Source organism: Salvelinus namaycush, chromosome 42, assembly GCF_016432855.1.
Source record: "Salvelinus namaycush isolate Seneca chromosome 42, SaNama_1.0, whole genome shotgun sequence".
Taxonomy (NCBI): domain Eukaryota; kingdom Metazoa; phylum Chordata; class Actinopteri; order Salmoniformes; family Salmonidae; genus Salvelinus; species Salvelinus namaycush.
In genome coordinates, this window is record NC_052348.1 from 11,032 (window position 1) to 28,315 (window position 17,284).

The 17,284-nt window shown below is 43.5% G+C and overlaps 2 protein-coding genes across 2 annotated transcripts; one reads left to right on the forward strand and one right to left on the reverse strand.

Annotated features, from left to right (window-relative positions):
* Positions 1–363: 363 nt before the first annotated feature.
* Positions 364–4,285, forward strand: LOC120035128 (dnaJ homolog subfamily A member 1-like; the record flags this gene model as incomplete). Its single annotated transcript, XM_038981922.1, has 2 exons — positions 364–464; positions 3,269–4,285. Coding segments are annotated over 2 exons (329 nt in total), but the record flags the coding sequence as incomplete, so codon positions are not given.
* Positions 4,286–10,032: 5,747 nt separating this feature from the next.
* LOC120035117 (40S ribosomal protein S6) lies at positions 10,033–13,506 on the reverse strand. The gene is made up of 6 exons (XM_038981911.1): positions 13,431–13,506; positions 12,513–12,644; positions 11,837–12,047; positions 11,157–11,303; positions 10,429–10,586; positions 10,033–10,161 (listed from the first exon to the last, which is right to left on the reverse strand). Exons 1-6 carry the CDS (start codon positions 13,434–13,436, stop codon positions 10,066–10,068), a joined length of 750 nt encoding a protein of 249 aa, XP_038837839.1. The 5' UTR covers positions 13,437–13,506; the 3' UTR covers positions 10,033–10,065.
* Between the last annotated feature and the right edge of the window lie 3,778 nt (positions 13,507–17,284).

Here is a 17,284-nt window from a genome sequence, read left to right on the forward strand (position 1 = left end):
AATATTAGATTTTATTTGACATGCACATCATTATGCATGTAGAGTATATTCCTTCCTCCCATTGCTCCAGCCAGATTAGAGGTAGGCCTTTGCAAATATGAGATAATCAGACATTCTATGCAGTATTCTATTATGCAGTGAACAGTGTGAAGTTAATTCATTGTGTTGTATTGATTAGAAGTGTGAATATCAGTGACAGTGTTTTTGGGAACAAAAACAAGTGTCCGGGGGGCGAACAGGATGCTAGGCCACTCAGAATTTTTTCCCAATGGTATCGCTATACTACTCGGTTTAGTAAAATGTTGGTATTGTGACCGCACAAGTTGATAGTTTCTAAAAACTATCAATGTTTTACCTTTGCAGGGGAATTGATCAAACCTGGCGACAAGAAGTGTGTCCTGAATGAGGGGATGCCCATACACCGCCGACCGTTTGAAAAGGGACGCCTCATTCTCCTCTTTTCGGTAAAACACACACAACATTCAGAACTTGATACTGTAGATGTTGAACTATTTAGTATTTATTCTGAACAAAATATAAACATAACATGTAAAGTGTTGGTCCCATGTTTCATGAGCTGAAATAAAAGTTTGCAGAAATGTTCCATACACACAAAGCTTGTTTCTCTCAAATTTTGTGCACAAATTTGTTTACATTCCTGTTAGTAAACATTTCTCCTTTGCCATGATAATCTATCCAACTGACAAGTGTGGCATATCAATAAGCATGATCTTTACACAGGTGCACCATGTGCTGGGGACAATATAAGCCCACTAAAATATGCAGTTGTCACCACACAATGCCACAGATGTCTCAAGTTTTGAGGGAGCGTGCAATTGGCATGGTGACTGCAGGAATGTCCACCAAAGCTGTTGCCAGAGAATTTAATGTTAATTTCTCTACCATAAGTCACCTCCAATGTCATTTTAGAGAATGTGGCAGTACTTCCAACTGGCCCTCACAACCGCAGGTGTAACCACGCCAGCCCAGGACCTCCACATCCAGCTTCTTCACATGCGGGATTGTCTGAGACCAGCCACCCAGACAGCTGATGAAACTGGGTTTGCACAACTGAAGAATTTCTGCACAAACTGTCAGAAACTGTCTCAGGGAAGCTCATCTGCATGCTCATCATCCTCACCACAGTGTGTATATAAACTCAGCAAAAAAAGAAACCTCTCACTGTCAACTGCGTTTATTTTCAGCAAACTTAACATGTTTGAACATAAGTTTCAACAACTGAGACATGAACTGAACAATTTCCACAGACATGTGACTAACAGAAATGGAATAATGTGTCCCTGAACAAACGGGGGATCAAAATCAAAAGTAACAGTCAGTATCTGGTGTGGCCACCAGCTGCATTGAATCTCCTCCTCATGGACTGCACCAGATTAGCCCGTTCTTGCTTTGAAATGTTACCCAACTCTTCCACCAAGGCACCTGCTAGTTCCCAGACATTTCTGGGGGGAATGGCCCTAGCCCTCACCCTTCGATCCAACAGGTCCCAGAGGTGCTCAATGGGATTGAGATCCGGGCTCTTCGCTGGCCATGGCAGAACACTGACATTTCTGTCATGCACAGAACGAGCAGTATGACTGGTGGCATTGTCATGCTGGAGGGTCATGTCAGGATGAGCCTGCAAGAAGGGTACCACATGAGGCAGGAGGATGTCTTCCTTGTAACGCACAGCGTTGAGATTGCCTGCAATGACAACAAGTTCAGTCCGATGATGCTGTGACACACCGCCCCAGACCATGATGGACCCTCCACCTCCAAATCGATCCTGCTCCAGAGTACAGGCCTCGGTGTAACGCTCATTCCTTCGACGATAAATGCAAAACCGACCATCACCCCTGGTGAGACAACCGCGACTCGTCAGTGAGGAGCACTTTTTGCCAGTCCTGTCTGGGTCCAGCAACGGTGGGTTTGTACCCATAGGCGACGTTGTTGCCGGTGAGGACCTGCCTTGCAACAGGCCTACGAGCCCTCTATCCAGCCTCTCTCAGCCTATTGCGGACAGTCTGAGCATTGATGGAGGGATTGTGCGTTCCTGGTGTAACTTGGGAAGTTGTTGTTGCCATCCTGTACCTGTCCTGCAGGTGTGATGTTCAGATGTACCGATCCTGTGCAGGTGTTGTTACACGTGGTCTGCCCCTGCGAGGACGATCAGCTGTCCGTCCTGTCTCCCTGTATCGCTATCTTAGGCGTCTCACAGTAAGGACATTGCAATGTATTGCCCTGGCCACATCTGCAGTCCTCATGCCTCCTTGCAGCATGCCTAAGGCACTTTCACGCAGATGAGCAGGTGTTTTTCAGAGTCAGTAGAAAGGCCTCTTTAGTGTCCTAAGTTTTCATAACTGTGACCTTAACTGCCTACCGTCTGTAAGCTGTGTCTTCATTAATTGTTTATGGTTCATTGAACAAGCGTGTTTAAACCCTTGAAGATCTGTGAAGTTATTTGGATTTTTATGAAATATCTTTGAAAGACAGGGTCCTGAAAAAGGGACGATTATTTTTTTGCTGAGTTTATATTGGGTTATCTTATTGAAATGGCGTCCTAATTAGGCTGTGACCCCTACAGGATGGCGCACAATTGGCCCAGGGCCGTCCAGGGTAGGGGAGGTTTTGGCCAGTGTGCTTTCCTTGGCTCATCGTGCTCTAGCCACTCCTTATGATGGGCGCCTGCGAGCTAACTCTGCTCGGTCGTCAGTCGAATGGTGTTTCCTCCGACACATTGGTGTGGATGACATTCGGGTCAAGCGAGCAGTGTGATAAGAAGTAGGCGGCCAGGCGGGACATGTTTCGGAGGACGCATGACTCGACCTTCGCTTCTCCCAAGCCCATTGAGGACTTGCAGAGATGAGCCAAGGGACCAAATTCGGGGAGAACACAGGGTCTGGTTAATACTGGGATTGGAGACCATCTGGGAATACCAAGTGCCGTAAGCTAAAAGATATTTTAAAAAATATATATTTAAAAAATGGTATCCTAATTCACTCCCTCAGTTTTAAACTGCCGCAGACAGTATTGTTGTTTTATTAAACCACTGGAAAACTACTGGCCAGTGGCCATTTTGTAGTAGCACTTTTATTGTGATTATGTAATTGACACTATAAAGTCTGCACTTTGTAACCTGTGTTAACTCGTGCCATGTTTGTGTTGCTTTGTTACTGTTTCAGTTGGTTCTTAATTTCATGACATTTCAAGAAAAAGTTATGGTGTAGAAATTAAAACCATTTTCCTTTTTGTTTTGTTTTTTCCAAAGGTGGTATTCCCCGCAGCCAACTTCCTCCCCAAGCACAAGCTGAAGGAGCTAGAGCACTACCTTCCTGCCAAGAGTGAGGCGGAGCAGCCCGAGAGTATGGACGACAACCTCTACATCTACGCCGACCTGGAAGACTGCGACCCGGCCAGAGTAAGACGCAGTCAATACCACTACATGGTGGAGGATGACTACCCATCTGCTGGTGGGGTCCAGTGCCAGACCTCATAAGCCCCCTCACCTCTAACCCCAGGCCCCTCTGGATACATGCACAATCTGCATATACATTTTTTATTCTCTCAACTTACAATGCTAACTGCTGTGCTGAAGCGGTCCTTTGGGCCGGATACCTGGATCTACGTTCCAATGCGACTCGGCTGCCTTTTACTTGGATCGTGTGCCTGAGTGGCTGAAATGGATTTCTGGTTAAATTCCTTAGATTGAGATTTTGGAAGCGCTATGGATGCTGTCACTGACTTTTTTTTAAAGTGTTTGTATATTAGCAGGTTTTGAACACCCGCTGTCTTTGCTTTGACGTCACGGTGAGTACCGTTGGCAAAAAATATATATATATTTTTTTTTTGGCATCCAAAGGTCACGAAAGAAGATAGTTGGAAGCTATAATTCATGTTGCCTAATTGAATCCTCGCAGTGAAGAACCATATAGGCCTTTGTGCATATTGTTCCATTTTAGAATAATTAAATGTTTTTGTATTCCACATTAGCATAGTTGAAAGATACTTGCCAAATATTACACTATTTAGTTTTTATTCATTTTTAATAATGATGTAATGATGCATGTTTATCTCCATTTCATGAAATGCACATTGACCTTGTGGTTCTTCATCCGAATCATCCTATCTTCTGTAGTATGGCATACTTGGTTATGTTCAACTGATGATGGAAAAAGTTATTTACCCCATTTGTACGATCTAGAGTTGTCTAATCTGTTTAATTCTACCACTCTTCATGGGAATTAGTCAAACTGTAAATAAACTTTCAATAGGCATCAAGCCGTTCTGCTATTGGTATCTATGTGCTGTGAATGTCACAATTATTTTAGGTGTCTTGGGTGTAAACTTAATGCCAAGTTGAAAGTATTCCATTCTTGAAGTCTCATACCTTTTACCTCAGTAAATGGCAGAGGTGGGACCAAGTCATTGTTTTACAAGTCAAGTAAGTCTCAAGTCTTAGCACTCAAGTCCCAAGTCAAGTCTGAAGTAAAGACCGACAAGTCAAGTTTCGAGTCCTAAACAAGTCAATGTGCTCTTCACCAAATTTAATACAATTTCATATTTTTAACGAGTAAGTTAGTATATACAAATCATGAATGCTTTTCCATGGAAATACATGGGTAGCCATGAGAAAGACATCAATAAAACAAAATATTGTAGTGCTCTCCCTCTCTCTCCAGATATACTCTAGGCACCTAAAACAATCCTGCCATACATTTATTAAAAGGTACATCAAAACAACTGCTACTGAACTTCGGGTAGGCCTACAATTTCAACACTGGCCTGAATGTCTGAGAGAAATACAGATCTCAAAGATGGGAGATAAAACCTGAACATGGAGACTACGTGTGTGTGTAATGCATAAACAGTTGAATTTTTTCCTCTTATCTCCGGGCCCTATGATGCACTGCATTTGCAAAAGACCAAATCGATAAGTCTGTCAGTCATTTGTGCACGATGACACCATGGCTGCAGACACGCTCCACCGGAGCACTGAAGGCAGGCACTGCCAAGACCCTGATGGCCACTCGGGACAGTGAAGGAAGAGCCTTCATGTTCATTGCCCAGAACAAGAGGGCATTCTGTCCTTCGCATATGTCAAGGTAGTGACTTAGCTGGGGTGGTCCCAACAGCTTTCTTCTGCCTCTTACAGTATGTTGCAAACAGCCCTTCTTGTCCAAGACTATGGTCCTCTCGCTCTTCCTCATCAACAAGAGGCACAGCTTGCTCAGTCCCTGCAGCATCTTGCAGAATCAGTTCTGGGAAAACATGTAAAAGCAGAAACAAAAAGGCCAGTATTGGTGATGCAGTGGGTTAAACTGAAAAAGTATTATTGTTGCAGTCAATTGGATTAAATTATGATAACAAGTTACCTTTCACTCTTTGTGCCACCTCCTCCTTGACCAGCACATGGTGCTCCACTCACAGAGAAAAAGCTAGATCCAAGGCAGCTGCTTTGAGGTAGACTGGATCTGGAAAGGAGCAGTGATTCCATCTTGTGTCCTGGCTATTTTCACATTGATCAAGATTCCAAGAAATGTTTTGTTCTGGAGACTTCTGACCAGGCCGCTCAGGAAATGTACTTGAGGCTTCCGCTGCTCCAGGCAGTGATTCAGGGACAGGACAGGGGGAACAACGGAACTTCAAACCCCTTGACTTTTTCCACATATTGTTACTTTACAGCCTTATTCTAAAATTGATTAAATTGTATTTTTTTCTCAATCTACACACAATACCCCATAATGACAAAGCAAAAACAACGGTATTTTAATGTTTGGTTTGTTAAATGTGATACGCCGTGTGTAACGTCCATTTTTATAGTTTACTCCGCTCTCTCTCCATGCCGCTTCCACACAGACCTAGTCCCACCCCGTCATTCAAGGAACGCATATGTTGTTGCTTGACCACGAGACACTTTCGTTCAGTCTGCATGGTCAATGCAGCACATGCAACAATGTTGTTTCCATTTAATATAAATCCACAAGCGTTCTATAATTACAATATTAGTTTTGTGTTGCAAACAGCTAGTTTGTATTTTCTTAGCAAGTTAAGCTAAATCGTGTTAGCCACTAATGCTAATCGCTAGTTAGCTGGCTAGCTAATAACTCGTCCATGGCATTTTCATTCGTCATGTCAAACACTGTATTCAAAGTGCCCACTATTATTTAAATTCTAACTATAGAATTATAATAAACATTATATTTCCATAATTCCAAAAGTTCACCCAAGTGTTTATCTAAATCGCAACATTTGGTTAAAAATAAAGTCTAGTATTTTTGCCCATATTGTGGCAGTGGAAATGATCTCAAATGAGTGAAGGAAATTATTTTAGGTTGATGTTGAATTGAACAGTATAAAACAATCCAAATGGAGAAAGACCCATTGAAATAATTTAGAATATATGTGTTGCCACCCAAGGGTCGCGCACTACTCATAAAGCAAATTTAGAACTTTTAATCAAAAACATAAAATACGGTCAAAATTTGAAAAATACCATATGATATTTCGGCCACATCGCCCAGCCCTAATTCAGACCCTTTACTCAGTACTTTGTTGAAGAACCTTTGGCAGTGATTACAGCCTCGAGTCTTGTTGGGTATGACGCTACAAGCTTGGCACACCTGTATTTGGGGAGTTTCTCCCATTCCTCTCAAGCTCTGTCAGGTTGGATAGGGTGCGTCGCTGAACAGCTATTTTCAGGTCTCTCCAGAGGAGTTTGATTGGGGCCACTCAAGGACATTCAGACACTTGTCCCGAAGCCACTCCTGCTTTGTCTTGGCTGTGTACTTAGGGTTGTCTTGTTGGAAGGTGAAACTTAGCCCCAGTCTGAGGTCCTGAGAACTCTTGAGCAGGTTTTCATCTAGGATTTCTCTGTACTTTGAAAAACATCCCCACATCATGTTTCTGTCACCACCATGCTTCACAGTAAGGATGGTGCCAGGTTTCCTCTAGATGTGACACTTGGCATTCAGGCCAAAGAGTTCAATCTTGGTTTCATCAGACCAGAGAATCTTGTTGCCTTTTGGCAAACTCCAAGCGTGCTGTCATGTGCCTTTTACTGAGGAGTCGCTTCCGCCTGGCCACTACCATAAAGGCCTGATTGGTGGATAGTAGCAGAGATGGTTGTCCCTTCTGGAAGGTTCTCCCATCTCCACAGAGGAACTCTGGAGCTCTGACAAAGCTCCAATCGAGTTCTTGGTCACCACACTGAAAATGGCCTTTCTCCCCCAATTGCTCAGTTTGGCCGGGGGGCCAGCTCTAGGAAGTCTTGGTGGTTCCAAACGTCTTCCATTTAAGAATGATGGAGGCCACTGTGTTCTTGGGGACCTTCAGTGTTGCAGAAGTTTTTTGGTACCCTTGCCCAGATCTGTGCCTAGACACAATCCTGTCTCGGGAGCTCTACGGAAAATTCCTTCTACCTCACGGCTTGGTTTTTGCTCTGACATGCACTGTCAACAATATAGACAGGTGTGTGCCTTTCCAAATCATGTCTAATCAATTGAATTTACCACAGGTGGACTCCAAGTTGTAGAAACATTAAGGATGATCAATTGAAATAGGATGCACCTGAGCTCAATTGAGTCTCACAGCAAAGGGTCTGAATACTAATGTAAATATTTTGGTTTTTACTTTTTATACATTTGCAAAAATAAATAAACTGTTTGCTTTGTCATTGAGGATTTTATTTATTTAATCTATTTTAGAAATGAGGCTGTAACGCAACTAAATGTGGAAAAAGGCAAGGGTCTGAATACTTTCCAAATGCACAATCATGTAATCTTTTTTTGGGCTTGGGCTCGTTACATGTCATTAATGTAGGGCTTCTAAAATGTATTTTATATATGGCTCAGGTAGCATCAGGTTAGCATTTTCATGTTGATCAAAGCTCTAATCAAATCCAGACATTTATTTTTTGGCTCATCGCTGCATCTTCCGCCCCTGTCTCGGGAGAGGCAAAGGTCGAGAGCCGTGCGTCCTCCGAAACACAACCCAACCAAGCCCCACCGCTTCTTGACACAACCCAGAAGCCAGCCACACCAATTTGTCTGCGGAAACACCGTGCACCTGGCAACCGTGTCATCGTGCACTGCCCCCGGCCTGCCACAGGAGTCGCTAGTGCACGATGGGACAAGGACATCCCTGCCGGCCAAACCCTCCCCTAACCTGGAGAACGCTGGGCCAATTGTGCGCCACCCCATGGGTCTCCCGGTCATGGCCAGCTGCGACAGAGCCTGGATTCGAACCCAGAATCTCGTGGCACTGCGATGCAGTGCCTTGCGCCACTCGGGAGGCCCTCCAGACATATTTATATGCGTTATGCTTTTGAATGACATACCGGGTTACCCAGAAGAAAAGTGATTGATTCTCAGGCTGGGACATATGTAAAATGCCAGGAAAATTTTCAAGCCTGGTGTACACAGCCATCTTGTCTATTTCAAATCTTCTCTCATTGATCATGACATGCAGCACTTTGGGGTGGACCCACCCGTCTCAATGAGAGAAGATTTTAAATAGACAAGATGGCAGCGTACAATTGTTGATTACCTATTTTAACACAGCATTTTCTAAATTCAAATGCACCACCTGCAACTGGACACATTTTAGAAGATACGCTTGGCCGAATCGAGAACGAAGATAGTATTGCCAATTTAAGGTTGGTCAAATTCGCTGTGCTATACCAAACAGTAACTAACCTGTATCAACTGCAGGCCTGGAGTTCAGCTGAACAGTCACAGCTCTCTCTCTGAGTATGCACTTATCACCAGAGGTGTATGAACAACTGATAAGCACTCGATTTGACGGTGCAAACCAGTGGTGGAAAGCATAAAAAAATGTAGAGTACTTTTGGGTCAGTAAAATCAGAGTAGAACATTCATAAGTCCTTAAGAATGTAGTACTTTACACCAGTGGTGCAAATACACGGTCATGCAAAACTGTTTTGCATGATAAGGAGTGGAATGAGGTTACGTCAAAGGTCTAGCCTGTTAACCAAGCCAGGCAAAATGATCAGCGCTGAAAAATCTGCGCACAGGAGCAAAGCTCCACGTTAATCGTCACATCACAGTCTTGACCGATGCTACAACACCAGTTGTTACGTGCGTCTGTCCACGAGATTGAGATTAAACGAATAACAGGGCTAATTCCTGAAATTCCAAAACAACCAGGAATTCCTGTTACTAACGTGAAAAGACAAAATGCAGCCATGGGATCCTTCCTACAATACTGTGTACCACTTGACCGTTACCTCATTCAAATTAAATCATACTCTATTGGTATACAACACCAGCATGAATGATCCAGAGTTGCCAACCTTTTTAATTCCTAATTTGACAGAATAATTTCATCCTGTTCTTTGTGGATGTTATCCATGCCTCAGGACATCCTCCTCAAATTTTCTACCAGAGCATCCAGTAGTTTCTCCCTAGTCAGTATATCTGGTCAAAATACCAACTGTAAAAGATCAGAATGGGACTGCTTGACTTAAAGCAGCCTTAGTCTCTTGTCCACAAACATCACCACTTTCAGATCCTCCGTTTCAGCAGGCGGTGGACGTGCAGGACTAATATTGAAACACTAAGGGGACAATTGAATTTAACAGAAGAGAATCTGAAATGTAGTTATGTCTATGCAAAAGTTCCAAGTCAGTTCAATGTTGACACACAAACCGTTTTTTTCAGTCTGGCCCCAGCTTCAGGCACATTAGCATGACAGTGTCATGCGATCTTTGTTCATTACCATGGCATCCAAAGGATGGCCAGTGTAATGAGAATCCCCTCCAGATCATAGCAGTGGGTACCTACATTTATTTACGATTGCCTTTTGGCTGTCATTAAAACATACCATCACAAGTATTGTTCTCTACAGCCCCTTTACAGATTAGATTTTAGTGTTCACCAATTATTTAGCCATTTTGAGAGCCATGGAGCCTCTTAGGGATGTGACTGATCAATAGAAATACAATCAGGATGTGTTTCAGGCATGGACATTCTTTTTGATGTATGAAACACTGAATAAAGAAACCAGAAACAGCAATTCAGCAAAACATTTTTAATTCAATTCCACATTTCACTTCTGGCTGGACTCAGATTTGGATGTGGAGGCCCTAAGGGAGGAGAGACGGCGCCTTTTGGCGATCTGTTCCTGGCGCTTCTCCTTAGCCTCCTACAAACAAACGAGATTTGTTAGTCTTCCCACAGACTAAAAGTTATTCAATGGCAATGTTGCTGACTTCATGGGTGATTTTACACCTATGGACATTTCAATTGTAATATTGTAACCATTTTATGAATCAACTTGCAACCATATCAACTCGCTTGCAATCGTAGGAATAAAATGAATGGGATTCACAACATTCAGGGCAATTCATTACACATTAGAACAGATGACTAATATTATAGCTAAATGCCTTAGTGGTCTCCCTTTCCATACCTTCATCCTCTTGGCCAGCAGCTTGGCGTATTCGGAAGCCTCCTCCTTGTTCTTCTGTGTGCGCTGTTTCTTCAGGGCAATGCGACGGCGCTTATGCTGGAGCACACGGGGTGTCACCAGCCTCTGAATCCTGGGAGCCTTGGTCCTGGGCTTCTTACCTTCAAAAGGTGGGGGAGGAGAGGTGTTACCAGTGGCATTTACTACAAAGCATGAACAAGGGAACAATAGTTATGGTTTCAATGTTTATGAAATGTCTGTCCAGCTTAGCGATTGAGAGTTGTAGCTGTTATTCATTCTAGCCAGTATTCCCAAATAGTTTGACCATGTTGTGCGTGTCAACTCATTTGCCCAACCAATGTTCACATATGACATTCATTTCTAAAATGTCCCACACAAAATTATAAGTTGTCTCAAATCAGATTTTAGACAATACACTTATTGAATGGCGACTTATTGGGAGAGCATTGCAGTTCAACCAGCCATGGTCAGAGGGTAAGGTTGCATCTGGCAAAGCAGCTCTGCAGTTTCTGTGGCACAACACTGTCCCCCCTTAGAGACTACAGACCAGCCAGAAAGGGTCTACTGGTGTGCCAGACAACTTTGGCAAGTAGAAATATTAGGAGTTTTAAAAATAAAAATCACAGTCAAGAGTTTACAAGCACCGATGTGCTAAGCTTGTTACCAATCCATTAATTAACAGAACCACTTAGAAGCAGTGTCGGCCTCACCTTCTTTAGTCAGTGGTCTCCTCACAACGTACTGCCTGACATCGTCCTCCTTGGCCAGGTTGAAGAGCTTGCGGATCTTGCTGGCCCTCTTGGGTCCCAAGCGGCGGGGCACGGTGCTGTCGGTCAGGCCGGGGATGTCCTTCTCACCTGGGAGATGGAGGAAAAAGTGTGAGGCCACTAGATTCAAAACAGTCTATACAGAATCACCACCCAAATGGTTAACCACATCCAAGCGCTGGCAGCGGGAGCAGAACAGCACTGATGATGTTCAAGGTAGTTTCAATGGTAAATAGTCGTGAAACATGCACATGTCGTTTTCCTTAATATGTTTTGTCATTTTGTATAAGGTATATTGTATGTGTTTGATGCAGGACTCATCTGTAAAAAATATTTTTTTTTGCAATTAAAATACAGGCCCTAGTCTCAGTAGGACTTCCCTGTCAAAATAAAGGTTTAATAAAAAAATGTATAACCTTCAAAACAACCAAATGTTAAACAGGGAAAGGCTTGGGAGAGCATTGCAGTTCAACCAGCCATGGTCAGAGGGTCAGGTTGCATCTGGTAAAGCAGCTCTGCAGTTTCTGTGGCACAACACTGTCCCCCCTTTGAGGCTAGACCAGCCAGAAAGGGTCTACTAAGGTGTGCCAGAGCAAGTGGTTACCATCATTACAACTCCATACCTTTCTTGATGATAACCAAGTTCAGCACACTGAGGTTGGCATCAACGATGCAGCCACGGACAGACTTGCGTTTGCGCTCTCCTGTCCTACGGGGGCGATAACAGGAATGGCCCTTGGCAAGCAGCAAGCGCACACGGCCGTGGGTCAGCACACCCTGCTTCATGGGGAAGCCCTGCTTGTCATTGCCTCCGCTGATGCGCACCATGTAGCCCTGGGAGAGAAGTGCCAAAATTAAGTAAGAAAAACTTGTTCTGTACAAGGACCTGTTGATCACACAACAGTTAGACATTTGTTTAGTGGAATGTAATAGGCAAAGGCTTGGGAGAGCAATGCAGTTCAACCAGCCATGGTCAGAGGGTCAGGTTGCATCTGGTAAAGCAGCTCTGCAGTTTCTGTGGCACAACACTGTCCCCCCGTTGAGGCTAGACCAGCCAGAAAGGGTCTACTAAGGTGTGCAAGATCATGTTGAGTTGAACATGAGCAGTATCAACATTCTGTTTCAAGACACTGGGATCCAAGGCATTAAGTTGACTATTCCAAAATTACCCAAAGTTAGTCAATGAGCTTGACATAAAGTGAAGACCACAATCACTAGCTTGGGACTAATTAATTTAACAATATAAAAAAAACAGAAGGATCTGAAAACTGAGCAGCTTACTTAGGGACCACAGCTTACCTTCCACTCATCTCCCAGGGGATCAGCAGCCACCTCTGTGGCCATACGCTTCTCATAGAAGGTTCGCAGCTTGCGCTCATCATCAACTTCAATGAGCTTCTGACAGCCAGTGGCAGGAAACGAGATATTCAGCTGAAACAGATCAGTGTTGTAGATTGACCAGATGTAGCAAGCTTTCCTAGTTGAGGACATAGTAATGTACATCAGGCAGATTACTTGCTAGACGATCACCTTGCACCTAAGCTACCCATCCATAACAAATTTAGATGAGTCGAATAATTAACTACTACAGCAACCTAACCACATGTCAGTATGGCGAGACCTCTGAATTGAGTTCAACATGATGCAGCTGTAAACGGGATGCTGGCAATTGGCAGATACTAGCATGTTGGCTAGTTAATGCAATTGGTTTAACTCTTGTTGGCTAGTTTCCTAGAAACAAGATTAGTTATACAGAACACGGGATGCGCGTGAATTTTATTCACGGGAAACTAATTCGGCAGCTACACTATTTGGAACGATCAAATGACACGCAGTTAAAAAGCGATGTTGGAAGCTGACGTTAGCTGGCTGGAAGTAGCCTTGAGGGTGACTACGTTGCGAAAAATGGACGTGTGAACAATCCCACATCAAGGATAATATTCGTATCCCCCCCCAAGAACAGCATAAGATACTTTGTTGCCGTTATATGAATGACGCCCGGCAAACATGCATGCACACGGACATATTTTCAGGTTCACGTACTAACGTTGTCAGCCATAGCTAGCTAGCAACAAAATCTATATGCATCCTAAAAGACGATGCAATATTTGACTAAACGAGATACGGTTTAATAATATTTGAATGGACTACTTCAATTAGGCCTGGACATTAACTGGGAGAGATTTGTTATTTAGAAGATGAGTTGACTTCTCTTACCTTCATTTTGTAAAACTGACTCAACAACAGCCTGCCACCGAAAAGAGACCGGATGTCCGCCTCGCAGTCTCACATAGGCAACATAAGCTATCGCGATAACACGTGATGAAGTTACAACGTTGCGTTTTTCTCATATGAATCATTTTTTATTATTATTTTTATTTCACCTTTATTTAACCAGGTAGGCTAGGTGAGAACAAGTTCTCATTTACAACTGCGACCTGGCCAAGACAAAGCAAAGCAGTGCGACACAAACAACAACACAGAGTTACACATGGAATAAACAAGCCTACAATAACACAATAGAAAAAAAGAAAGTCTATATACAGTGTGTGCACATGGCGTGAGGAGGTAAGGCAATGAATAGGCCTTAGTAGCGAAGTAATTACAATTTAGCAAATTAACACTGGAGTGATAGATGTGCAGATGATGATGTGCAAGTAGAAATACTGGTGTGCAAAAGAGCAGAAAAGTAAATAAAAATAATATGGGGAAGAGGTAGGTAGATTGGATGGGCTATTTACAGATGGGCTATGTACAGCAGCAGCGATCGGTTAGCTGCTCAGATAGCTGATGTTTAAAGTTAGTGAGGGAAATATAAGTCTCCAGCTTCAGCGATTTTTGCAATTCGTTCCAGTCATTGGCAGCAGAGAACTAGAAGGAAAGGCGGCCAAAGGAGGTGTTGGTTTTGGGGATAACCAGTGAGATATACCTGCTGGAGCGCGTGCTACGGGTGGGTGTTGTTATCGAGACCAGTGAGCTGAGATAAGGCGGAGCTTTACCTAGCAAAGACTTATAGATGATTCATCAGCATTTTAAACTGCATGCATAAATGTAATGGAAACATTCAGTTTAATACTCCTAAATGAAACATGTAAATATAAAACTAAATCCTCCATGAACCTGGTCTCTAGTAATATATATTTTTAACCAGGCAAGTCAGTTAAGAACAAATTCTTATTTACAATGACAGCCTACCCCGGCCAAACCTAGACCAATTGTGCACCACCCTATGGGACTCCTAATCATGGCCAGATTTGATTCAACCTGGATTCAAACCAGGGACTGTAGTGATGCCTCTTGCGCTGAAATGTAGTGCCTTAGACCGCTGCGCCACTCAGGAGCACATCATCAACAAGGTCTTCATCTTTCTTTATTGTTAACTATAGGCTTTTCAATATGCTGTAATTCACTAAATTCATGATTTGATAATATTTGTCTGTCTGGAAAAGTATACCTCTGCATCATCATGCATGTGTTACAATTTGTTGCTGTATTCAAGAGTAGGCCTACCAGAGATTACACCACACTTAGTGCCAGAAACATGGAGGGAAAGGTAGATTTAAGGAGTAATGGGGTGGAAGAGCCAAGATTAAGTAAAATGCTAAGGAAATCTTCAGGGGATGTAGTATTTAATTATGTATTCCGTTTCTTTTGGGAGACGAGAATAATGGGTAGAATTTAGACATTCCCTGTCTCTGGTCCACACTCCAGTCCAGTTGATAATGCACCTCGAAGTTGATTGCCAACTGCCATATAAAATCCACAGAAGAAGAAGAAGAATTACAGCAAATTAAATTGTAGACCAGTTAGCGAAAACTTTGAAACAACTTTGAAACAAGATATAATTGATATTAATGTTCCACTGGGTAGAGGTGAGGCCAAATGTTAGATCTGAGTCATTTTGATAGATGTGTGGCAGAAAAGATGGGACTCGGAGCCCAAGCGCCGGCATTTATATGCCCTCCAAAGAAAGGTTGTGGACCAAGATTCAAAGGTCAGATTAGGAAGGAAGAGGTGGTGTTTGCTCAATTGTGCTTAGGACATTGTACATTGAACTCGTCATTACATCTGGTTGGCAAGCATGTGAATGGTTTGTGTCTGGACTGTATGGTCCATGAAACGGTGGAGCATGGGTTGTTATATTGTTGTAAGTATGCTGAAGAGAGGGAAAGATCGAAGTGTAGCGTCATTGAGGTTGGACTGGGGTGGGGGTGATTTGAAAGTGATTTTGGGGATGGGAGGGTCAAGTAAGTTACTTTAAGGAGCAGTTCTCTCTCTGTGGGTCTAACCCCAAGAAGTTCTCGAAAACGGTTAAAGACCTGGAGAATAAACCCTCCTCCTCACAGCTGCCCATGTCCCTTAATGATGATGTGGTTGTTATTGACAAGAAGCACATGGCTGAGCTCTTTAATCACCACTTCATTAAGTCAGGATTCCTATTTGACTCAGCCATGCCTCCTTGCCCATCCAACATTTCCTCATCTCCCAACCCTTCTAATGGGACTATCCCCGATGCTCCTCCCTCTTTTTCCCTTGCCTGCTACAAAGTTTCTCCTTGCAGGCAGTCACTGAGTCTGTGCTAAAGGAACTCCTGAAACTTCACCCCCAAAAAAACATCTAGATCAGATTTTTTAGACCCTTTCTTCTTTAAGGTTGCTGCCCCTATCATCGCCACGCCTATCTCCAACCTTTTTAATCTGTCTCTCCTTTCTGGGGAGGTTCCCATTGCTTGGAAAGCAGCCACGGTTCGTCCTTTATTTAAAGGGGAAGATCAAGCTGATCCTAACTGTTATAGGCCTATTTCTATTTTACCCTGTTCATCAAAAGTGTTGGAAAAACTTGATGTCTACATACACATGGTTAGCAGATGTTAATGTGAGTGTAGCGAAATGCTTGTGCTTCTAGTTCTGACTATGCAGTAATATCTAACAAGTAATCTAACAAATTCACTACAACTACCTTATACACACAAATACACACAGATGTAAAGGGATGAATAGAATATGTACATATAAATAGATGGATGAGCGATAGCGTGCGGCATAGGCAAGATGCAGTAGATGGTATAGAATACAGTATATACATATGAGATGAGTAATGTAAGATATGTAAACATTATTAAAGTGTTGTTATTTAAAGTGACTAGTGATAGCTTTATTAAGTCCATTTATTTAAGTGGCCAGAGATTGAGTCTGTATGTTGACAGCAGCCTCTCAATGTTAGTGATGGCTGTTTAACAGTCTGATGGCCTTGAGATCGAAGCTGTTTGACAGTCTCTCGGTCCCAGCTTTGATGCCCCTGTACTGACCTCGCCTTCTGGATGATAGCGGGGTGAACAGGCAGTGGCTCGGGTGGTTGTTGTCCTTGATGATCTTTTTGGCCTTCCTGTGACATCGGGTGCTATAGGTGTCCTAGAGGGCAGGTAGTTTGCCCCCGGTAATACGTTGTGCAGACCGCAGTACCCTCGGGAGAGCCTTGCGGTTGAGGGCGGTGCAATTGCCGTACCAGACGGTGATACAGCCCGGCAAGATGCTCTCGATTGTGCATCTGTAAAAGTTTGTGAGTGTTTTAGATGACAAGGCACATTTCTTCAGCCTCCTGAGGTTGAAGAGGCGCTGTTGCGCCTTCTTCACCACGCTGTCTGTGTGGGTGGACCATTTCAGTTTGTCCGTGATGTGTAAGCCGAGGAACTTAAAACTTAAAACTTTCCACCTTCTCCACTACTGTCCCGTCGATGTGGATGGGGGGTGTTCCCTCTGCTGTTTCCTGTAGTCCACGATCATCTCCTTTGTTTTGTTGACGTTGAGTGAGAGGTTATTTTCCTGACCCCACAGTCTGAGGGCCCTCACCTCCTCCCTGTATGCCGTCTCGTTGTTGTTGGTAATCAGGCCTACCACTGTAGTGTCGTCTGCAAACTTGACGATTGAGTTGGAAGCGTGCATGGCCACTCAGTCATGGGTGAACAGGGAGTACAGGAGAGGGCTGAGAACGGACCCTTGTGGGGCCCCAGTGTTGAGGATCAGCAGGGTGAAGATGTTGTTTCCTTCCTTTACCCTATCCCACACTGTTGT

Bases quoted from the DNA above. Each gene is read 5' to 3' on its own strand.
- LOC120035117 (XM_038981911.1), bottom strand. The intron at 11,304-11,836 runs GTATGGAGTTGT...TCCATCTCCCAG, and splicing joins CTTGGTTATCATCAAGAAAG to GTGAGAAGGACATCCCCGGC. The intron at 10,587-11,156 runs GTGAGGCCGACA...CACCTTTTGAAG, and splicing joins GAGACCACTGACTAAAGAAG to GTAAGAAGCCCAGGACCAAG.